The 25,151-nt window shown below is 35.7% G+C and overlaps 1 protein-coding gene across 1 annotated transcript in view; it reads left to right on the forward strand.

The window, feature by feature from the left end:
- The window catches only part of ANKIB1 (ankyrin repeat and IBR domain containing 1), a 138,823-nt gene that overhangs the window by 111,214 nt on the left and 2,458 nt on the right, over nucleotides 1–25,151 (forward strand). Inside the window, 9 exon segments of the mRNA XM_037836653.1 lie at nucleotides 867–955; nucleotides 4,718–4,848; nucleotides 8,617–8,751; nucleotides 9,047–9,133; nucleotides 9,220–9,286; nucleotides 19,106–19,251; nucleotides 20,149–20,327; nucleotides 21,145–21,196; nucleotides 24,882–24,996. Of these exon segments, the coding sequence (XP_037692581.1) occupies nucleotides 867–955; nucleotides 4,718–4,848; nucleotides 8,617–8,751; nucleotides 9,047–9,133; nucleotides 9,220–9,286; nucleotides 19,106–19,251; nucleotides 20,149–20,327; nucleotides 21,145–21,196; nucleotides 24,882–24,996 (1,001 nt within the window).

Here is a 25,151-nt window from a genome sequence, read left to right on the forward strand (position 1 = left end):
AAGGATACCCTGGGTTCTATACAAGTTTTACTTAATAAGTTTATTTTAGAGACTTGAAGCCTCCAAATTGTTCCTATGCCAGATAAACCCTGAAACCCAGAAGTACTGGTCTCTCCAAGAACAACATCCAGTTTCATTCCTCTGACCCATAATGTCGATGCCCCTTTTCAGTAGGAAAAAGTCAGAGCAGTCATCACCCAGATGATCCCTCAGGACTGGGGAATGATCAAACGACAGGGAGGAATTGTAACTGAGAAGTTAGTTGTAACTGACTGTGACTACAGAATCATTTTATAAATACTCCTTTTTTCTTTCTGGTATATTGAAGTGGCTACAGGGAAACACCTGAAATCTCTGAACTGTAATTCAGCTGCCCTGATCTCTGATAATGATTGTAAAAGCCTTTATCTTGTGTCTTTGCCATAGTAAAAGCTGGTACTCTTTTTATCAGGTCTTTTTCTTAAAGTAACTTGAAAGGGCAAATCCCCTAATGCTAATGGAGGAACTTGAATCAGCCGGAAAACCAACCATCAACTGGTTCCAACACAGTTTCACTCCTTTACATTTGTAAATTGTTTCTGCCTGTACCTGCTATTGAGATGATGATAACTCTCTCTCCCTGTTCTGCTTACAGTTGCTATTGAAATTTCAGTGACTTCATCTCCCTTTGTTAGAATCCATAAAAAGCTTGAACTCAGAGAAACACATTTTTGGGCAGATAGGCCATCTGCTTTCCTGCTTTGCTCCTAGCAATAAACTCTTTCTTTGGGAAAAAAAAAAAATGGAAGAGTACTTCCCATCCATCTTTTTCATCTTGATATTGATGAAGAATATTTTTAAATTGCCTTTTCTGTTTTTGTCTTTAGGGAGTGCCTGGGTGAAGCACATGAGCCTTGTGATTGCCAAACATGGAAAAATTGGCTACAAAAAATAACTGAAATGAAACCAGAAGAACGTAAGAGAAATTTTAGATAGCTATGATGCATACTTTCTAATATTATTAAAAAGATAATATGGTCATATTTCTTATAGTCTTCAGATAAGAGGTTTTCAAACTTGTTAATGCTACAGTTCCCCTGCTGAACATCAGCCCACTGACCAACATCCTTTTAGAGATCACAGGGTTTTTTGCGAGGGAGAATCATAGGCCACGCATTTTTATAGGACTTATTCCCCAGCCTAAGATAACTAGGGTAAACAGGAGTCACATTTAAGGCCTCCCCCTACAGTCCTTCCCATTTTTCCTAGAGTGGGCCAACCAGTTTTTCTGTACTTTATGGGAAGAAGTGTTATGATAAGTAGTGAGAGGGAGCATCTTATTTCCCTGGATGCTTCCAGTGGAGGATCTAACATTTGAATTCCTTAATATTCCTTGGTTCTGTAGATTTACTTACATTAAGTATCATATCTATAACTATTTTTATTGAGATTTCTATAAATACATTATCTATTAAGTGTCACGTAAATGCTAAGTTTGGATGTTAGTAAACCTATTTTACAAATGAGTAAACTAATCCTTAGATGAATTGAGTGACACAGATGGAATGGAGGTTTGAATTCTCTGGGGGGACTTTCTTTTACAGCCTTCCTAGTAGCAATTCCCATATTTAACAAGTAAGTTGACTGCTTTGCAATAACTTCCCATCTCCTAAAGTGTCTTATGGCAGCTATTTTCTTTAAAATTAATATAAATGAAAATTAGTTCAGGTCATGGCCCAAGAGGGCTTTTGCAACCAAAGGACTAAAGAAAGCACTGGACACATTCTGAGATGTGAGATTTTATTTTGGGGCTTACCTACAGGGTTGGAAATCGATCATGTTTCCCTGAATTCTGAAGCTGCTCTGAATGGGCAGCAGGTTCAGAACTCAATGTGAAGATACTCCGCAGAAGCAGGGGTGCCTATATATTATAAGGGTTTGGACAAAGACATTCAAATGGGTATGAGAGGAGCGGAGGTCTTGTGACATAGGGAGGGATCAATTGTATTCAGCAGGGAAGAGGGGTGGATTATAGATTATTTTATAGCCTCAAGGAGTTTTAGGGAGGAGGTGGTTTCAGGAGGGAGGCCTGATTTTACAAGGAGAGTGGGTCAAACCTTAACTGTCCTAGGTCAGGCAAGCTGCCTGTGTGCAGTCCTCAAGGCACTTGGGGAAGGCCCTGGGTCCAGGCCTTGAAAGCTAAGTGGATATTCTTCATGCAGTCCAGAATACGAAGGGCCTTCTAGGGTGAGTTTGGGCTGTGATAACACATTCAAGGACTGCAAAAACTCATCCTCAAAAAGCTGCAAACAGGATTTTGATTTAGGAACATGGAGGTAAGTAGAAAATAAGACAGAAGGCAAGAGACTGGAGACACCTGGAGTGGTCTGTCAGAGAAGGAGCCAAGGTCAAGACTGTAGGGAAAATCTAGATTTTCTGAGAAAAACCTAGACGTTTCCTACTACTACTGTGTGTCCTTCATACTGAAAGATGGTGACCATTGGGTTACTATTAATGGTCACTTAAGTTTATGAAACTTAGGGTGACATTTAAAGCAAACTGTAATAAGTTAACCACAATACTTAGGTAGAGCATCATCACTAAAACAAATACAATATTTTTAAAAAGTATGATTAAATGCTGTTTTGAGTTTTTACATGTTACTTTAGATTATGATAACTTATCTTTGGTGAAAACATTTTTAACAGAACTTGTAGGCTCATGAGACAGATTTCTCCCTTATGCCCAGTTTTCCAGTCTTTGAATTCTGGAACTGTAAAGAAATGACAAAATCTAATTAATGAGAAAAGGTATTACAAAATATACTAGATCAGTTCAAAGAATTGATTCCATATGACGATTCAAAGAGTGTTTTGTAAGCACTGAAGTTGTCTCTGTTGTATCTAATCAGAATAGGAAGGAGGTAAGATTATATTTTCTGTGATAATTTACAAAATTTTCAGACTAATTTGTTCATAATATGTACTCAATAAATGGTTATTGAATGGGATTCAAATTGCCTTTTGAGAATTCAGTATTTGAAAACAACTTTGTTTTCACTTGCATAATATGGCCTCTACTAATAGCTCATGGATTCTGCTATACTTTAATGCTTGATTAAATGAATTTAATATTTCTTACAAAGAAACCTAGGCATACTAGATTATTAAGGAAAGAAGATCAAGGTATAGTAGACTTGTAACTGAAGTGAGGAGAAGAATTTGAAAGTCAGTAGGGGTGAAGAAGACTGATCAGATAGATTGAAGGGGGATGAGATGTGGTGTGAGTATTAAAAACAGTATGTACAAAGGAGTGGATGTAAGAAATAAGCATTTTTAGAGAATTGGAAGTGAAGGCATTTTTCCCAATATGAGTTTTATTGTAATTGTGGTTGGTTATTTTCTGAACACCATTTACTTCATGCAATCCACTATAATAGTTAGGAACCAGCATTCTAACCAAGTGTGGAAGAAAACAATTGTTACATTGCAGGCAACACAACTGCTTTGTTTTAATGGCTTTGTGCTTTATATATTGTAACAATGGACAATAAGTCATAAGAATATGTTAGAGCCTCTGAGCTAAAAATAATATTGATACTAAAAGGAGGAGAAAGACAGCTACTTTTCAATGTGAAATGTACTTAATGATTAGGTTTTATAGCAATACTCTGTCTAGCTCCCAAGTTCCTTTTCTGTATTGGGGGGAAACGTCTGTAGAATATAATTTGTAAAATTTAGAATTGTAAAACACCATGGCATTCCTTAAGATTGCAGATCTCAAATTATAGTAGAATAAATCAAGTTGAAGATGACAAAAGTATAAGGTTGGTGTGGAGAAGTAGCTTGAGGAGTAGATGGGCTAATTTATGAAGGGCTTTGTATTCTTTGCTAAAGGAATTTGATTTGTGTCGTAGGAATGGCAAGTAGTTAAAGCAGATGTGCATTTTTTTGAAGAACATTGTTCTGGCAATATACTGGGGGTGGGAGGGAGAAGGAGCTGGAGAGAGAGATTGGCTTTCTATATTTTTATAGTCCAAGTAAGAGGTGTAGAGGATCAGAACTAAAGCAATTAAGAACTGGGAATGAAGAGGATGCAGATATGAGAGAAGTAGAATCAATGGGATGCCATGCATGAGGCAAAGAGGACAGTATCCTAGATCACACCCTTCTTGGATTGACTCTGGGTAGATGATCATAAATTTACCAGGACAGGGAATAGTGAGAGGAACAGGTTTGAGGGAAATGATGATTTTTAGTCTTGGACATGTTTTGTTTGATTCATTTTAAGTTTATCTGAAATAATTATGGATGAAAAATGCTGATATTTCTGTGTACTTTTCATGTTTCTTACTATAGTGACTATAGTGAAGAGTTTTTGGTAATTGTATTTGCAACTAGCCTATTTAAGAAATTGTCTAAAGTAACCATTCTTTCTACAATTCTCTTTGATGTAATAGTTATTTTAAATAGAGAGTAATGCTTTTATTTGTTTTCTTCCCCAGTTTAATTGGATGCATGTTTAGTAAGAAATCTCCTGTAAGCCTTGTTTCATAGAGCTTTTGGAATTATGCTATTCAAAATGAAGCAGTTAAAAAACTTTGCCATATACCTAATAGGAAAATAAATATATGATTAAAATACAGAGGCCATGTGCAAAGAAATGTTTGAGATTCTTTTTTCCCCATGAAGTTGTATACTAAATCATTTATTCTTGTGTTTGTCTTAATATCCCAAAGTTGTGGGAGTTAGCGAAGCTTATGAGGATGCTGCCAATTGTCTCTGGTTGTTAACTAACTCCAAGCCTTGTGCTAACTGTAAGTCTCCAATACAGAAGAATGAGGGCTGCAATCACATGCAGTGTGCTAAGGTAAGAAGTCAAAGAGGGTTTTGCATGCTTTGCAGTTAGATCTTAATTTGATTGTCAGTCCAAAAGAGGAATGTTATAAGCATAGAAATCTTGTTGGGTTTCAGATGGGTTCTAGGAGATCACATTCTACATTCTTTGTTCAATAATGTGTTAATTTATTTTACTAAATTTTACACCCTCAGTGATGAAATAAGGATGGGGATTCGGTAGTATTTGGCCAGAACATCCAGAAATGCCTGAATCATTCCTTGTCAGTCGCCAGCACAGTGAGGGTCCTGAGAAATTTTTATGTGTATATACATAATAGCAAAGACAAACAAAATGCTACCTTTTTATTAGCTATACTCATGCCAAATATTCACCCATAGAGATCTCCTGCAAAGCTGGTTTGGAGCACACACCTTACACTGAAGGCCCAAGCCAGGACCCCCAGGCAATCTCTCTACATACAAATCTAAATCTTTTTTGTTTTGTTTTGTTTTGTTTTAGTTTTCCAGCATGTAATCATGAAAAACTTCAAAAAATAATGGCAAGTTGGAAGAATTTTACAGTTAATCCCACAATAGGGATTCTACCATTAACATTTGAATGTACTTGCTTTGTCACATACCCCATTGGTCAATTAAACCTACTTATTTTTTTTTTCTTCCATTTTTTAATTGAAATATATTCACATACTATACGGTCATCCAAAGTGTACAATCAGTTGTTCATAGCACCATCATACAGTTGTGACAAATCTAAATCTTGATAACTACCCTTTGCTAGCTATCTAATATAAATACCTGGAGCAGTGGCCAGACAATATGTCTGCTAATGAAACCATAAATTAAATAAGTAATCCACTACTATATTGAAAATGGGAAAGCAACAGAGATCCACTTGGCTGAAAAATAACTAATATAAATAATTCTGTTAGAGGACCAAAGGCTAGATAGAATGTACCCTCATAGACTTGGTTGTATAGAAAGAAACTAACATATGTTTTAAAACATATATTTTGGAATTAGGTTACATTTTATTAATCCATGCCTATATTTGTAAGTATTTTTGTTTTGAAATTGTAATGATAGTCCAGTGTTTTTCATTCTCATTAGAGGTAAAATCTATGTATAAAACATGTTCTAAATTATCAAGAGGACATTGTAAGTTTTCTAATTTATGATATGAAAGAAACCCAACTAGTTAAGAAGGTTCTAATACAGTGTTCTGAGCATAATCCACAAATGTGCCTATTAGTTCAGCTAAAAATTGGGCCCAAATTATTTTATCTGTGGTCATATCTCCAACATCCATGTTAGTTTTTTCTTGGAAAATGTGATATAAAATATGTAGATATGTAAAAAAATTATAAATTGACCATAAAAATCAACAGTTGCCTGTCCACCAAAGATAAAATCTAATATTGCCTTTAGGTATTTGATAAATATGTAATGAGTGAATAAATATTTTCATAAAGTTATCAGGCTAAGGATATAAAGTAATCCATTTTAAATAGATTTCACTTAAGCTTCTATTGCATTTAAAAAGGATTTACTTACATACTATATAAATGTCATTTAATATAGCATCTGAAGTGTTTGCATTGAACAAAAACTGAAGAGTAATTGTCATATTAATTCTGGTACTGAAAATTATGGCATAGGGGAGGATTCATCTGGAAAGTAATAACTTTGCTGTAGCAAAATTTTATATTTTGAGGTTTTGGTTTTTTTTTTAACTATGAAAGTGGAACATGTCATGTTTAATTGAATCCATGATCTAACACAATGATTCAATCATAATATACATTTATTAATGCCTCAGTGATGACTGTCATTCAGCAGACAATATTTACTTTCTGGAATCAAATGTGCTAAACAGTCTTTAAAAATGAAAAACTTGGTCTTGTGAAAATAAGCTAACTTATTTTAAAAGCACTCTATTCTATTCCCTTTAGATACTTTTCAGGAGACTTTACATTTGGCATTCTTATTTAAAATGTTTAATTTACAGTAATTCTCTTCATCTGACTCTATGTAAAACTGTATGTTCCAACTAAATAACAAAAATCATTAAAGTTCTATATTCTTTTTCCCATCATAGAATGTAAAATCTGACTGTCTTGGAGAAAGTTTTGCCACTCTTTTTAAGATAGCAGTAAAACTATATTGAAGGGTACTTGTGTAAAATCAGGTAGTATAAATCTGCTTATAGCAGGCAGGAAAAAGGCTTACATATTGCCAGACCCTTGAAATAAGTCCACACTGTAGTAAATACACACTGAGAAGGAGCAGATCAGTATGGAGACTTTAATTGGGTTCTCTGTCCATAGTATATCAGATGGACAAAAAGGAAGTAAAGATACAGAAGACTGAAATACCATAATTACTAGGGTAATTGCTATATATTCAAACTCTGTATACCAAAATTGGAGACTTTGCTATCTTTTCAAGTACCCATGTAAGAACTCTTAAGTCAAAAATGAAATAAAATGGAAATTACAGCATTTCTAGGAAACAAGGACAGTGAAAATACTAATATTACCTTGGGGTTCTGCTAATATCAGGAATTCCTGACCTAGCAAAAGGAGCAACTAAGACTATGTTCAGGAATATGCATAGCCTTGTACAGTTAAAGCAATACAAAATAAAGAATAAAAAGAAGTAAGCATCTGACTCAAAAATTAGAAGAAATAAACTTGAAAACTAGGATGAATGGTTTGAAAAAATTGAGTTAAAATCTGAAAAACAATACAACTCATAGGTAAATCAAAAAGTGGTTTACTAAAGAAAAAAAATAACCACTAAGCTAACATAATCAAGAAAAAAACAGGTGGAAGCGTTCAAATATATACTATAAGGAATAAGGTGATAATCAGAGAAACAAAGCAAATTAAAAGAATAAAAAGAGATAACTTTGTTCAACTCATGCAGATAAATTTGAACTTTGGTGAAATGGATTCATTTTCTAAGAAAATATAATTTAACAAAACTAACCCTAAATGAGATAGAGTATCCAAACAAACCCATTTCCATAGAAAAAAGAGAAATAATTTTTGAACAAGACTCCCCACTTTATTATAGCAAGAGGCATTGACAGTTTCACAGTGGAATTGTATCAGACCTTTAAAGAGCTGATTGTTCTAATGTGATTTAAACCATTCCTGGGAACTCATACTGTATGCTGTATACTCAGATAAATTCCAGTGGCTCAATGGTTTAAATGTTTTTCTTTTTAAATAAAATAAACCATAAAAGCACCAGAAGAAAACGTCGAGAATTCCTTTATAAACTTGAAATGGGACTGTCTTTCTAAAATCCATAACTCTAAAAGAAAAAAGTGGGAAACAGGCTTTATGTCAGCTGTTCTACTTAGAGACCTTTAAAACTTATTTCCAGTTTCAAAACTAATTTGTTGAGTTTTCCCTAAGTTTAGGGTGACAGAGTTTCATAGACCAATGTAAAATTACTGTGCACTTGGAAAACAGCATTTGTCGGTATTCTTTTATTATTTGGAAATTATATTTTAATAATTTTTTTGTGTTTAGTTTATGATATTATGATTTATATTTTAATTTTTCCTTACAAGCAATAATTTTTAACTTATTTCCAGAGTGAGGATCAGGTTTCGAGAAGAAACATGAGAAAGAGGGCATGTCTTTGGGAAGATTCCTTCCTGGTCACACAGGCAGAATTGTTTAATTTCTACAAATTGGTTGACTAGAAAGCAGAAAATACTTTGCATGTTAACATGGGGAGATGTCTGCATATATGTTTTCTTTCAAAGTGCAAGTATGACTTTTGCTGGATCTGCCTAGAAGAATGGAAAAAACACAGTTCTTCCACTGGAGGTTATTACAGATGTACTCGGTACGAAGTCATTCAGCATGTGGAAGAGCAATCCAAGGAAATGACTGTGGAGGTAAAGAGAATTATTTAAGCCAAGACCTCTGTCTAAGCCACTTAATGTCACTTAATTGCATTTCTTCTCTTTCTATCTTCATCTTAAAGATGCATCAAATTGAATACACTTTAGAATAGACTTTAAATAAAATAGCTCTATAAACTAGAGAGCTAATTAAAAAAAAAAGTTTTCCCTTTTTAATTTTGGTGAAGAAAGGTTTTATAAATCTTAAGCCTGCTTCTCTAATGACTTAAAAACAATTTTAATAGCTAGTAGTCTTTATAAGAGTCATTTATGGACTTTTGTTTCCTAGGCTGAGAAAAAACACAAACGATTTCAGGAACTTGACAGATTTATGCACTATTACACAAGATTTAAAAACCATGAACATAGCTATCAGGTATGTCCCAAACCACTTCAAAAGAACTGAATTGCACTGTTGTGAATTAAGAGAGTGGTTTAAATTACTTATTTCTGTTCCTTTAGTTAGAACAACGCCTTCTAAAAACAGCCAAAGAAAAGATGGAGCAATTGAGTAGAGCGCTCAAAGAAAGTAAGTTTTAAATGGTGTGTGTGGTAATTAATGTAAAATTTATTTCAAACTTAAGTCACTTCACTGGTGGGAGTTCAGGGCTTTAAAGAATACATTATCCCCATTAGCCCATTCTGTTACCCTTTGAGTTCTCTGAAGCCCTGAGTGCAGCTTAGCCTATGAGTTATCTGTGGCTGGATTTGCCAGCTGGCTCACCTAACATGCTCCTCTTAGTGCAGCCCATGCTAGTACCTGATGAACACCCATCATGATTTTGCTTACTCTGTGTCACTGCTGATGCTCTACAGTGTTTGAAAAGGTGGCTAGACCCTTAAGGGGACCCTGACCTAGCCAAAGGAGCAAAATACACATGCTACTCAATTTTCATGGGACTGAATGTCCAAAGATTCTTAAGAAAATTTAGCAGAGTGCTTAATGGAGTGGAAGTCAAGTACACTTTTGGGAGAAATCATCGCCCTGGTATTGGATGTTTAGGTTTTAAAACTTATGAGAACTAAATTGGAAGTTCTAAAAGAACATTCCTAAAGATGTACTGAATATTGTTTACATCATTAGAATTTAATATCCCACAACAACCACACAGAGTACAGGTTCTGATACGTTGTTTTTAAAAGTCACATTTTAGAAATGATCATAACAATAAAGGTACTATTTAAGACTAAAAATGTGATCAGTCCTACTTCTATGTGTCCTGTTTATAAAAATGAGTTATAAACATCTTTTTCATGAGGATAATTCCCTAATTAAAGCAGTAACCATAGTTAAATAAATTAGAGTGGGGAAAAATATGTCAATAGCAGCTTAGTTTCCTTCTTACGTATTAGCACTTAGACTTTATTAATGCCAAAACTATAATCCATTAATAAACTCTTGAAGTAAAAATTAAAAGGAAGAAACCCTTCCCTGTAGTTCTTCAGCAGGGATTTTTGTGTGTTCACCACTGATATATTCCCAGGGCTTAGAAAGTGTCTGACACAAAAACACTCAATAAAAATTTCTAGATGTGAATTACTGCTTCTTTTCAACATTCTGGAGTTTCTAGGCAGGACAGAAAGATATGAAAGTAAGTGAAAAAGAATTAAAACATTTAGAACTGGAAAGGAAGAAACAAAACTCTACACACTTCCCACATATATCATAATGGGAGAGGGGTTGTTTTTCTTTTTTTACTTCTTCTTAGTTCAATTACCTACCCTAGGGACTTGGCACACACAGAAATTTTGGTGTAGTCTGTATAACCAGTGTGTGTACATACACATGTAATTTCTTTCTTTAGACATTCAGTGCTTATGAATTTAGATTCTACTAACTTTCTGTTTGTTTTCTCTTTATTTGCAAAGAAAAAGCTAGAATGTTATAATGATATATTTTAGGAACAGTCTCGGATATTAAGGCAATCTCTCTCCCTCCCTCTCACTCTTCCTCCCTTTCTCTCTTTCTCTCCCTGAAGTTTTGTATTCACTAGCATTAGTTCTCCATTTTTTCCCCAAAATGTATTTTTTGTTTACAGTGTTGTCTTTGCAGAGGCATAATGATAATTAGATTTTTTCATAGCAAGGGATTTAGCAATGCATTTGTTCTAATTCTTTTTTTTTTTTTTTTTTTTTTAATCATCATTTTATTGAGATATATTCACATACCACGCAGTCATACAAAACAAATTGTACTTTCGATTGTTTACAGTACCATTACATAGTTGTACATTCATCACCTAAATCAATCCCTGACACCTTCATTAGCACACACACAAAAATAACAAGAATAATAATTAGAGTGAAAAAGAGCAATTGAGGTAAAAAAGAACACTGGGTACCTTTGTCTGTTTGTTTCCTTCCCCTACTTTTCTACACATCCATCCATAAACTAGACAAAGTGGTGTTTGGTCCTTATGGCTTTCCCAATCCCATTGTCACCCCTCATAAGCTACATTTTTATACAACTGTCTTCGAGATTCATGGGTTCTGGGTTGTAGTTTGATAGTTTCAGGTATCCACCACCAGCTACCCCAATTCTTTAGAACCTAAAAAGGGTTGTCTAAAGTGTGCATAAGAGTGCCCACCAGAGTGACCTCTCGGCTCCTTTTGGAATCTCTCTGCCACTGAAGCTTATTTCATTTCCTTTCACATCCCCCTTTTGGTCAAGAAGATGTTCTCCGTCCCACGGTGCCAGGTCTACATTCCTCCCTGGGAGTCATATTCCACGTTGCCAGGGAGATTCACTTCCCTGGGTGTCTGATCCCACGTAGGGGGGAGGGCAGTGATTTCACCTTTCAAGTTGGCTTAGCCAGAGAGAGAGGGCCACATCTGAGCAACAAAGAGGCATTCAGGAGGAGACTCTTAGGCACAAATACAGGGAGGCCTAGCCTCTCCTTTGCAGCAACCGTCTTCCCAAGGGTAAAACTTATGGTAGAGGGCTCAACCCATCAAACCACCAGTCCCCTATGTCTGTGGTCATGTTAGCAACCATGGAGGTGGGGTAGGCGAATACCCCTGCATTCTCCACAGGCTCCTCAAGGGGGCACTACATCTTTTTTTTTTTTTTTTTTTTTTTTTAACTTTCCCTTCTTTTTTCAAATCACCTGTATGAAAAAAAAAGTTAAAAAGAAAACAAACATACAATAAAAGAGCATTTCAAAGAGACCATAGCAAGGGAGTAAGAAAAAGACAACTAACCTAAGATAACTGCTTAACTTCCAACATGTTCCTACTTTACCCCAAGAAAGTTACATAATATAGCAACATTTCAGTGAACTTGTTCCTACTACAACCATCAGAAATTAACAGACCATAGTCATTTCTGGGCATCCCCAGAACGTTAAATAGCTTATCTGTTCTTCCTGGATTATTGTTCCCCCTTCCTTAATTGCTCTCTACTGCTAGTTCCCCTACATTCTACATTATAAACCATTTGTTTTACATTTTTCAAAGTTCACATTAGTGGTAGCATATAATATTTCTCTTTTTGTGCCTGGCTTATTTCGCTCAGCATTATGTCCTCAAGGTTCATCCATGTTGTCATATGTTTCACCAGATCGTTCCTTCTTACTGCCGCGTAGTATTCCATCGTGTGTATATACCACATTTTATTTATCCACTCATCTGTTGAAGGACATTTGGGTTGTTTCCATCTCTTGGCAATTGTGAATAATGCTGCTATGAACATTGGCGTGCAGATATCTGTTCGTGTCACTGCTTTCCGATCTTCCGGGTATATACCGAGGAGTGCAATCGCTGGATCGAATGGTAGCTCTATATCTAGTTTTCTAAGGAACTGCCAGACTGACTTCCAGAGTGGCTGAACCATTATACAGTCCCACCAACAATGAATAAGAGTTCCAATTTCTCCACATCCCCTCCAGCATTTGTAGTTTCCTGTTTGTTTAATGGCAGCCATTCTAACCGGTGTTAGATGGTATCTCATTGTGGTCTTAATTTGCATCTCTCTAATAGCTAGTGAAGCTGAACATTTTTTCATGTGTTTCTTGGTCATTTGTATTTCCTCTTCAGAGAACTGTCTTTTCATATCTTTTGCCCATTTTATAATTGGGCTGTCTGTACTATTGTCATTGAGTTGTAGGATTTCTTTGTATATGCAAGATATCAGTCTTTTGTCAGATACATGGTTTCCAAAAATTTTTTCCCATTGAGTTGGCTGCCTCTTTACCTTTTTGAGAAATTCCTTTGAGGTGCAGAAACTTCTAAGCTTGAGGAGTTCCCATTTATCTATTTTCTCTTTTGTTGCTTGTGCTTTGGGTGTAAAGTCTAGGAAGTGGCCTCCTAATACAAGGTCTTGAAGATGTTTTCCTACATTATCTTCTAGGAGTTTTATGGTACTTTCTTTTATATTGAGATCTTTGGTCCATTTTGAGTTAATTTTTGTGTAGGGGGTGAGGTAGGGGTCCTCTTTCATTCTTTTGGATATGGATATCCAACTCTCCCAGCCCCATTTGTTGAAAAGACCATTATGGCTCAGTTCGGTGACTTTGGGGGCCTTATCAAAGATCAGTCGGCCATAGATCTGAGGGTCTATCTCTGAATTCTCAATTCGATTCCATTGATCTATATGTCTATCTTTGTGCCAGTACCATGCTGTCTTGGCAACTGTGGCTTTATAATAAGCTTCAAAGTCAGGGAGTGTAAGTCCTCCCACTTCGTTTTTCTTTTTTAGAGTGTCTTTAGCAATTCGAGGCATCTTCCCTTTCCAAATAAATTTGATAACTAGCTTTTCCAAGTCTGCAAAGTAGGTTGTTGGAATTTTGATTGGGATTGCATTGAATCTGTAGATGAGTTTGGGTAGAATTGACATCTTAATGACATTTAGCCTTCCTATCCATGAACATGGAATATTTTTCCATCTTTTAAGGTCCCCTTCTATTTCTTTTAGTAGAGTTATGTAGTTTTCTTTGTATAGGTCTTTTACATCTTTGGTTAAGTTGATTCCTAGGTACTTGATTTTTTTAGTTGCTATTGAAAATGGTATCTTTTTCTTGAGTGTCTCTTCAGTTTGTTCATTTCTAGCATATAGAAACATTACTGACTTATGTGCATTAATCTTGTATCCCGCTACTTTGCTAAATTTGTTTATTAGCTCTAGTAGGTGTATCGTTGATTTCTCAGGGTTTTCTAGATATAAGATCATATCATCTGCAAACAATGACAGTTTTACTTCTTCTTTTCCAATTTGGATGCCTTTTATTTCTTTGTCTTGCCGGATTGCCCTGGCTAGCACTTCCAGCACAATGTTGAATAACAGTGGTGACAGCGGGCATCCTTGTCTTGTTCCTGATCTTAGAGGGAAGGCTTTCAGTCTCTCACCATTGAGTACTATGCTGGCTGTGGGTTTTTCATATATGCTCTTTATCATGTTGAGGAAGTTTCCTTCAATTCCTACCTTTTGAAGTGTTTTTATCAAAAAGGGATGTTGGATTTTGTCAAATGCTTTTTCAGCATCTATTGAGATGATCAATTGATTTTTCCCTTTCGAGTTTTTAATGTGTTGTAATACATTGATTGTTTTTCTGATGTTGAACCATCCTTGCATGCCTGGAATGAACCCCACTTGGTCATGGTGTATGATTTTTTTAATGTGTCTTTGGATTCGATTTGCAAGTATTTTGTTGAGGATTTTTGCATCTATATTCATTAGGGAGATTGGCCGGTAGTTTTCCTTTTTTGTAGCATCTTTGCCTGGTTTTGGTATTAGATTGATGTTAGCTTCATAAAATGAGTTAGGTAGTGTTCCATTTTTTTCAATGTTTTGAAAGAGTTTGAGTAAGATTGGTGTCAGTTCTTTCTGGAAAGTTTGGTAGAATTCCCCTGTGAAGCCATCTGGCCATGGGCATTTATTTGTGGGAAGATTTTTGATGACTGATTGGATCTCTTTGCTTGTGATGGGTTGGTTGAGGTCTTCTATTTCTTCTCTGGTCAGTCTAGGTTGTTCATATGTTTCCAGGAAATTGTCCATTTCTTCTACATTATCCAGTTTGTTGCCATACAGTTGTTCATAATATCCTCTTATAATTTTTTTAATTTCTTCAGGATCTGCAGTTATGTCACCTTTTTCATTCATTATTTTGTTTATATGGGTCTTCTCTCTTTTTGATTTTGTCAGTCTAGCTAGGGGCTTGTCAATCTTGTTGATCTTCTCAAAGAACCAACTTTTGGTGATATTTATCCTTTCTATTGTTTTTTTGTTCTCTATGTCATTTATTTCTGCTTTAATCCTTGTTATTTCTTTTCTTGTACTTGGTTTAGGATTGGTTTGCTGTTCATTTTCTAGCTTCTTCAGTTGATCCATTAGTTCTTTGATTTTGGCTCTTTCTTCCTTTTTAATATATGCGTTTAGTGCTATAAATTTCCCCCTTAGCACTGCTTTTGCTGCATCCCATAGGTTTTGGTATGTTGTGTTCTCATTTTCATTCGTCTCTATATATTTAGCAATTTCTCTTGCTATTTCTTCTTTAACCCACTGATTGTTTAGGAGTGTGTTGTTTAACCTCCAGGTATTTGTGAATTTTCTAAGTCTCTGGTGGTTATTGACTTCTAATTGTATTCCATTGTGGTCAGAGAATGTGCTTTGAATAATTTCAATCTTTTTAAATTTATTGAGGCTTGTTTTATGTCCCAGCATATGATCTATTCTGGAGAAAGTTCCGTGAGCACTAGAAAAGTATGTGTATCCTGGTGATTTGGGATGTAATGTCCTGTAGATGTCTGTTAAATCTAATTCATTTATCAGATTGTTTAGGTTTTCAATTTCCTTATTGGTCTTCTGTCTGGTTGATCTATCTATAGGAGAGAGTGATGTGTTGAAGTCTCCCACAATTATTGTGGAAACATCAATTGCTTCCTTTAGTTTTGCCAATGTTTCTCTCATGTATTTTGTGGCACCTTGATTGGGTGCATAGACATTTACGATTGTTATTTCTTCTTGCTGAATTGCCCCTTTTATTAGTATGTAGTGGCCTTCTTTGTCTCTCAAAACATCCCTGCATTTGAAGTCTATTTTATCTGAGATTAATATTGCTACACCTGCTTTCTTTTGGCTGTAGCTTGCATGAAATATTTTTTTCCATCCTTTCACTTTCAATTTCTTTGTGTCCCTGTGTCTAAGATGAGTCTCTTGTATGCAACATATTGATGGTTCATTTTTTTTTGATCCATTCTGCGAATCTATATCTTTTAATTGGGGAGTTTAATCCATTTACATTCAACGTTAAAACCGTGAAGGCATTTCTTGAATCGGCCATCTTATCCTTTGGATTATGTTTGCCATATTTTTCCCTCTCTCTATTAATATCCTTTATTGTACCCATACCGAATCTCTTTAGTACTGAACCTTTCTCCAAGTCTCTCTGTCCTGTCTTTGTTTCTCTGTCTGTAGGGCTCCCTTTAGTATCTCCAGTAGGGCAGGTCTCTTGTTAGCAAATTCTCTCAGCATTTCTTTGTCTGTGAAAAATTTAAGCTCTCCCTCAAATTTGAAGGAGAGCTTTGCTGGATAAAGTATTCTTGGCTGGAAATTCCTCTCTCTCAGAATTTTAAATATATCGTGCCATTGCCTTCTCGCCTCCATGGTGGCTGCTGAGTAGTCACTACTTAGTCTTATGCTGTTTCCTTTGTATGTGGTGAATTGCTTTTCTCTTGCTGCTTTCAGAACTTGCTCCTTCTCTTCTATGTTTGACAGTGTGATCAGTATATGTCTCGGAGTGGGTTTTTTTGGATTTATTCTATTTGGAGTTCGCTGAGCATTTATGATTTGTGTATTTATGTTGTTTAGAAGATTTGGGAAGTTTTCCCCAACAATTTCTTTGAATACTCTTCCTAGACCTTTACCCTTTTCTTCCCCTTCTGGGACACCAATGAGTCTTATATTCAGACGTTTCATATTATCTATCATATCCCTGAGGTCCATTTCGAGTTTTTCAATTTTTTTCCCCATTCTTTCTTTTATGCTTTCATTTTCCATTCTGTCATCTTCCAGGTCACTGATTCGTTGTTCAACTTCCTCTAGTCTTGTACTATGAGTGTCCAGAATCTTTTTAATTTGGTCAACAGTTTCTTTAATTTCCATAAGATCATCCATTTTTTTATTTAGTCTTGCAATGTCTTCTTTATGCTCTTCTAGGGTCTTCTTGATTTCCTTCATATCCCGTACTAGGGTCTCATTGTTCATCTTTAGATCTTTGAGTAGCTGCTCTAGGTGTGTCTCTTCTGGTCTTTTGATTTGGGTGCTTGGGCTTGGGTTATCCATATCGTCTGGTTTTTTCATATGCTTTATAATTTTCTGTTGTTTTTGGCCTCGTGGCATTTGCTGTCCTTGATAGGGTTCTTTTAGGGTTTGTAGACCAGTTGAAGTCCTTATCTCTAATTTATCAGATCTACAGCTTCGTGGAGTACACTTTCTCTAACTAACCAGCAGGTGGCGTCCACGAGCCACCTGTTCTCCACAAGCCAGATCTCCCCTGCTTAGCCTTTTTGGTGAGTGGGGGAGTGAGTCTTGTGGGGCCCAATTGGTGTCCCAAGCTTGCGTGTGTAGTTGGTGTTGCCTGCCCTGTATGTGGGGCGTGTTTCTGGGCAGTCGGGGAGGGGGGGTGGCCCTACCAATCAAATCTCCCTGATGATCCTAGAGTTTTAAAGCTACTGCAATAGTCTAATCCTTCAGTTCAGACCTGCCACAGTTTGTCTCTGCCACTGACCCACAAGTCTTTGGTATTGGCGTATGGCTCCTGAGACTTGCAAGTGGGCCCCTCTTCCAGGCTGTGCACCCCGGGTCCTCTGTTGAGGGATGACTGTGCTATGTCACAGGTGAGTGCCGTCCCCCCAGGGCAGTTCTGGGCTGCTGGGCTGTGTTGGGAGGCTCCCAGTCTGCTCAAATGATGGCTGAATGGGGCTCTGTTAATTCACACTGCTCCCCCTTCCCAGCTCTGGGACATTCAGCTGAGGTTGCAGGGAAGGCTAATGTCCACGCCCAGTTTTGTGGTGTGTGCCTGTTATTTGAAGCACTTCCGTCACACTGGGTTGTCTGGGGCAGCTCTGGGCTATGGGGCTGGCGATGGGCAGGAGTGTTTCCTGTCCACCAGGATGGTGGCTGTGGGCGGACACCCCCCTTTTCTTGGGAAGTTGTGTTGTTTAGTGAATTTTCTCAGCCACTGGATTATTGCCTTTTGTCTCAGAGCTCTCTTAGTTCTGCTCTTGACTTGACGTGCCCAAATTTCAATTCTTTGAAGCTTTCTGTATTGAGCTTCTTAGAGTAATTGTTTTAGAAAAAGCAAAAAGGATTTAAAAAAAAAAAAAAAAAAAAAAAAAAAAAAAAAAAACGGCCCTCCTCAGAGATCTAATGGGTTATTGAAATGCTAATAGACAAAGCAACCAGGGCCATTAAGGAAAGGTGCCCTGGGCAGAGAGATCAGCCTTGCTTCGGGATTTGCATATGCGCCTCAAGGCCTGATCTCCGCCCTTCCCCTTTCTGTGTTCACCAGAACTCCAAAAATCCTCTGCTTTTACTTTGGAGCTTCTCGTGTTGTTTTCCTTCTATGCCCGTCTCCTCTCTGCTGGGCTGGCTGCTCTCAGAGTCTCTGGTGTCTGGCCTCAGTCTATCTATGGTTGGAGTTTGAATCAGTAGAATGAGTTTCCGATGAGAGCAGCCACTGCAATTCTCCCTTCTCCTTCCTGGAGCTGACAGCCCCTCCTCCCCCGGGACTGAGCCTGGCAGGGAGGGGCGCGGGTCCCCTGGCCGCAAAAACTTACAGATTTCGCTGATCTCAGCAGTTCCACGTTTTCATGAGTGTTGTATGAAGTATGCCCAAAGACAGATTGCTCTGTGGTGTCCAGTCCACGCAGTTCCTGGCTTTTTACCTACTTTCCTGGAGGAGTAACTAAAACATACAGCTCACCAGTCTGCCATCTTGCCCCGCCTCCTTGTTCTAATTCTTAAGCAACAAAGTACCCCTAGCGATAATATGAAAAATTTGGAAAATTGTGAAACTTTGGGGTTGACCTAAAGCTAGCTTTGTTTACCAACAGAGTAAGAACAGAATCCAGGATCAGTGTATGCATTCCTTCATGGCTACCATCAGTGTTCTCGGTCCACTGCAGCTTGTGCTTCATTTTTAGAAGCATAGGTTTCAAGCTTGAGTGTTTTATCTAGGTTTTTAGTCTAGGTTCCAGTAAGTACTATCATACAGCTACTCCAAACAGTTTCTTCTAGGAATGGTTCTTCCTTTTTTTTTTCTTTTTTTTTTCCAAAGAAAACATAGTTGCTTAATTAATTTTATAAGGGCATATTTACAAAATAAATTCACTGTGTCTGATTCCTTTATAGCTGAAGGAGGCTGTCCAGATACCACTTTCATTGAAGATGCGGTTCACGTACTCTTAAAAACTCGGCGCATTCTCAAGTGTTCTTATCCATATGGATTTTTCTTAGAACCTAAAAGCACAAAAAAAGAAATATTTGAACTCATGCAGGTAAGATAGCCCTTTTTTAATTAATTTTAAATGGTAGCCGTTATGAAAAACATATTTTTCTCCTTTTTCAACCACACTACTTAACTAAATTTTATCTTAATTGGATGCGATTAGTAAACAATTGTTTTCATTTTTAGAATGGCTTTAAATAAAGAAAACATTACCAGTAATAAACTGAAATTGTCTTTAAATTTGTCATTCTGCAGGTCTGAGTGAGTTCTGATCTGTGCAGACATTTCTATAGCATTTATTTCTTTGTTATACAACTCAAAAAGTTACAGTATTTAAAAAACCAAAAACACCTAAGCCAACTGACAAAACTACTCCTAACCAACCTCACTATACATTCTTTTTTTGAAGCCACCCAACAGTATCCTCTAGCTACAGTTTTTATGCCACCCCTTTGAACTGCTCTCTACTAATTTATATCTTACATTTCTTTCAAGGCTCAATATTCGTTTTCTCCATGAAACCTTCTAGATCTAACCACAAATCACAGTGGTCTTGCCTTGTATGGAATTCCACTTATATATAGTCTACATCATACTGTCATACGTTTGCTTATTTGGTGCCTTGAAATTTATTAGTATTTCCACATAGATAAATTCTGAATTCCCGGTAGATAGCTGCTATAGCACTTTCTTGTGATCGTTACCAACTGTGTTGCTATAAATGCCAATCGAGTGCTATTTTCCTTAATTTAAGATGATTTCCCATAGGACTCTTCTCTTTCAAAACCTAGAAAAAATGTGCAAAATAGAAGTTAACTAAAAATTGGTGTTAATTTCTGACTTCACAAAAATCAAAATTTACTGAGAAACCAGAGACTCTCTGGGTTTGCTATTGACTAACCCCCTCAGCCTGTAATCTCTTTTCTTCTCTCTCTTCTACCCATAGACAGACCTTGAGATGGTCACTGAAGACCTCGCGCAAAAAGTCAATAGGCCTTACCTTCGCACACCCCGCCACAAGATCATCAAGGCGGCATGCCTCGTACAGCAGAAGAGGCAAGAGTTCCTGGCATCTGTGGCTCGGGGAGTTGCTCCTGCAGACTCACCAGAAGCTCCAAGGCGCAGGTAAAAAGGATGTACATTGTGAAAATCATCCTAGCTCTAGCCACACATGCCAGTTTTCTTTTTCATCCAACTAGGGTTCAGATTCTTAATAGCTACTTAAACCTAGGACACAGATAACTGATAAAAGTTAACTTCTTTTTTGGTGATTTCCCCCAGTACAATTTCTGTTTTTCATGTTATTTTTAGTTTGTCATTCTGTAGTTCTTCAGACTAAATTGGGCTAGGTTATTTCACGCTTCAGGTGAACTCATCATTTAAAGAGTATTCTGATGCATCATGTCAAATAATATATGTAGTGATATGGTAGTCATAAATATTCTGTGATATAGAATTTGAAAACCTTGCGAACTTGTTATGGCCATATTTATCTTCATGTAGTAAGAGATTATGAAAACATTGAAATCTGATATTTAGTAATGTTATTTAAGTGATCTAAGTTCATCCATTTAAGAGCAGTTGAGTTTTGGCTATTGTACTTCAGATATTTAAACTGCTTTTGCCATTATAAATCAAAGCATATTTTCTTATAATAATTATAGACATTTTACATAAATGAATACTTAGAAAAATAGAAGCAATCATAAAATACTTTTTTATAACATGGTGACTTTTTTCCCATCATTTCATACAAACATAAAACAATTTAGAATTTGAAAGACAATGCAGTTATTTTAATTATATTTCAGTAGTTGATCTACTTTGTTTAAGCAAGTTTAAAGCAGAGGAATTAAAAGTAATGTTCAGAGGGCAAGGGTCTGATTGATTGTACTTTGTAGTATTAAGAATAAATCAAATGGTATGTCTAATTTCTTTGTAGCTTTGCTGGTGGAACATGGGATTGGGAATATTTAGGATTTGCGTCACCTGAGGTAATTGCTTTCTGGGATTTTTTTTTTTTTTTTAATTGTATTTTCTTTATTGCAATCTTGCTTGCATTTGTGCCCGCATCTATTTTAAATCTTACTGAGATTGTCAGCCATGCTTTCTCCTGATTTTGTTACAAAAATGTCTCAGCAGAGTCTACATGTAGCTGTTTACCATATTGGACTCTCATCACATTATTAAAGGCATCCCCCTTTTATTGTTTTTAATTACGGAAAAGTCAGAATTAAGGCATATTTACAGCATATATTTTTGGAAAATACATTCTAATTTATTAATAGAGATATAAATTTTATTTGTTAGAAATGTGTTTCTAATTGTAATATTGTTTCAGTATGAATCTATTAAACGTCTGTTTTTTTTAAGTTATAACAACTTGAGAAAATGGGTTTATAATTAATTGCTATGACAAAAACTTGACATTAACAATGTTTACGCAGAAGGAAATGTTTCTTAGTTGCATTCTGCTTCCCTTTAAGACTTTCACACTACTCTTATTGGTTGTTTTGCTATTGACATACCATTTTAAATATTTTCAAATACAGAAGATCTGAAATACTATAACTACAAATAGCCTGCTCTAATGTAGCTGCAAAATAAAAATAAGATAGGGTGAATATCTTAATCATATTGCTCTTTTCTGAGATTTAAATTGCCACTGTCATCGAGTCTGATTTGAAATGGGTTTAGAAGATCTTTCTACTTCTGCATCCTTCCTTGCTTTTTATAAGACAGCAGACCATTGAATGTTTGTATTATGATAACCTTTTCGCTTAATTTGTTGGAGCAGAGCAGTGCAAATGAGGAAAACTTTACCATTTATAGCTCATTTGTCTTCTGCAACTGAAAGATAAGTAACATTGATTGTTATCCAGAAATGACTGTGGTTTATTTAAATCAGATCCTTTTTCTTTTCATCTGCTGAGGATACTTGCAATCACCTTGTAGTCTTTTGTATTAGTAGATATATCCAAGAAAATATTGACTTGAGGGAAAAAAAAAATTGCGCTGATAGGTCATATAGATATGGAAATTCTAATTATATATTAATGAAATTTTAATTTTCATTAATATATTAATGAAATTTTTATTGTAAAGCAAATTATGAATCTTTTTCTTTACCTAGTCTTATACTTATTATTTCTATGTTATAATACAATTACAGCTTTGGGTATGCTGTGGTAAATTTCCACCTAAAAAGAGAAACAAACAAGGTTCAGTTATGAAAAGAGTACAAAAATGTCAGCGTTTCAAGGTAGAAACACAATTTAACAAAAATAAAATCTTTACCGGTGTAGTCACAATCATGTATGCATCTTCCATCTCTGACATTACCTTAGGAATGCTGAAATATTTGACATTGAATTCTTGAGAATTTTGCTAATATGACTGTCTTAGCTTCATTAGAAAAGAATAGGAAGGCTTGCCACCTCACATGTAAATAGTTATATATAAAATTATTGAGCTCTTTTTCTCAAATTGAAAATTGTAGAAGTATAAATACATTTCCTCCTTAAATTTATTTTTTGTGAATTGATAAATTTACAAAAATTATTTAATTCACTTTTTTCTTTTCAGTCTTTAGCACATTGAAATACCAAGTTCTCATGTAAACCTAATTACGAATCTAAGAAATTACCACACAATGTGAAACTTTCACATTCCGTATGTGTGTGACTGAATATCAAGTAGCTTGCCAAACACATATTTGAAAACATTAGTTCTTTGCCTTAATACAGACTCTGAAAAGGTTAATTTTGTCAACTCTGAGAGACTTTTAGTTAAATTTATATTTTTTCCATAAAGTTAATTACATCTGAGAGATGGAATTAGTCAGTGGCAAGCATGAATATTTGTTTTGTACCACTTTAAAGGTGGTAGAGCCCAGGGGAAAGAGCATAGTCTTAAAGTCTGAGCAATACCTGGATTCAAGTAAGTTCTACCTCTGTAACTTATTAGACTTTAAGCTGTATTCTTCCTTAATTTCTCATCTTTAAAATATGGGTGGTGATTCCTACCCCACAGGAATTCTAAAAGGATTAAGACATCTAGGTAAGTCACCAACAAAATTGGTGCTCAATAAATAGCTGTTGTGCTAACAGCTTTTTCCTCTATAAACCATAGAACTTCTCAATCTACTTTGTAGCCTTAACACAAACAATTTGGAGTATCCTAACTAAAGCCTTTTCATATGCTTTGTAGAAGATCTTAGGAATCCTTGGAAATTTTCAAATGAATTTAAGCTTATGGAAACAGTTTTTTAAGTCTATTGCATTGAGAGAGAATGTCATTTGAGTTTTCTGTCAAAATAATTAGAAATATAGCAAGTTTCTTTTGTAGTTTTTAAACCTTTTTGTTTTCTTAAATTGGAAATAAGTATATTCGGTGGTCAGGAATAGTTTGAGAATAAATTGGTACTAACAAGTCTATAAAGTAAACAAATTCTCCCTAAATATAAATCTTGAATTTAAATAAATTTTTCATGCCATGTTCGTCCACTAAGCCATGATGACACATAACAAGGCATCCCATTTGAGATCATGGGCTTCTAGGAAAAGAGGAAATGATGCCCCAGTTCAGCAGGAAATTTTAAAGAATCTAAATAATTCCTTGGGGCACTTTTAGTATCTTTCACTGATTGGTGTCTAAGCTGCCGGGATGCTTCCCACCTCATATTAGAGTCTAACTGCTTAGACAGATGGAGTTTAAATAAATTTAACCAGAATGATATGATGTAAACATTTTACTTGCCTTCACTTAGTCCTGGTACTTTCACAATATAAGAAGCATACTGAATATTCTGGGGTAACCGGGATAATCACCAACCTCATCGTTTTAATGTTTATCACAGAAAGATTCTATTTATAATTCTCAAAATTACACTGGTATGCTGGCCTTTTTTCTATTCTTCTGTCACTGAAATGTAGAAAAGTAAATCTGTACCCAGGTAATAACAGCAGGTGGTCCCCAGCTGTGGTCTTTGGTAATAGCAGACCCATTTTAAATTTTTGGAAATGTAAAATAGACTCAGTGACATCTATCAAAATCTGTGTTCTTCCTATATGCGAAAAAGAACACATTTCCCCTGCCTGCATTTTAGATAATCCCACATATTGGCTTATATATATGAAGGAATCCAAATAACATCTTATCTTAAAATTAACGTAACATTTTTCTTTTAATCTAGTCACTTGACTTGTGAGTACAGTATGTGGTAGTCCTAAAGAATAGAAAATGCAACAATCTGGCAAATACTTAACAGTGTATGTTCTTTTGTTATTGTTCTGTTGCCTATATCATGGTCAGGTTTTCAAAATCACACCTCCAGGAACAGCCTAGCTTATTAGTATGATGATTTTATTAGCAATAATATTAAATAACAAGACCCTAGAAATCATCAGACATATGAAATAAGGCCAGTTATGATCCAGCATTGGGGCTTGCAAGTATTCCCAATTTATCTAGGCAATTACAATGGCTATTTGACAATTTTCTTTTTCCATTTTACCTTTTCTGTTCCTTGGCATGGCAAAACTTGAAGTTTCTTTTTCCACGTGATTTTATAATATGTGTATAAAATCACACATTTTTTTCCTGGAAAAAAAGTGTGCTGTTTTATTTGCATAAAAAGTTGCATGCTCTCCTGTATTTTATAACCTTTGGTTTATGCAGGAATATGCTGAATTTCAGTATCGGAGGAGGCACAGACAACAACGCCGCCGAGGAGACGTGCACAGTCTGCTCAGTAATCCACCAGACCCTGAAGAGCAAAGTGAAAGCACTTTAGGTAAGCTTTGGGGTTGAATATGTTTTAATTTCTTCAGTCTCTTGAACTTAAGTTCTTAAGGCTGAGTCATTTAAATGTTTGTGAAACAGTTTGTAATTCAGATTTACAATAAATGTGCAAATGCTTCTTTTGTCCCAGGATACAAGAAGAACAGG

This window comes from Choloepus didactylus, chromosome 5 (genome assembly GCF_015220235.1).
Source record: "Choloepus didactylus isolate mChoDid1 chromosome 5, mChoDid1.pri, whole genome shotgun sequence".
Taxonomy (NCBI): domain Eukaryota; kingdom Metazoa; phylum Chordata; class Mammalia; order Pilosa; family Megalonychidae; genus Choloepus; species Choloepus didactylus.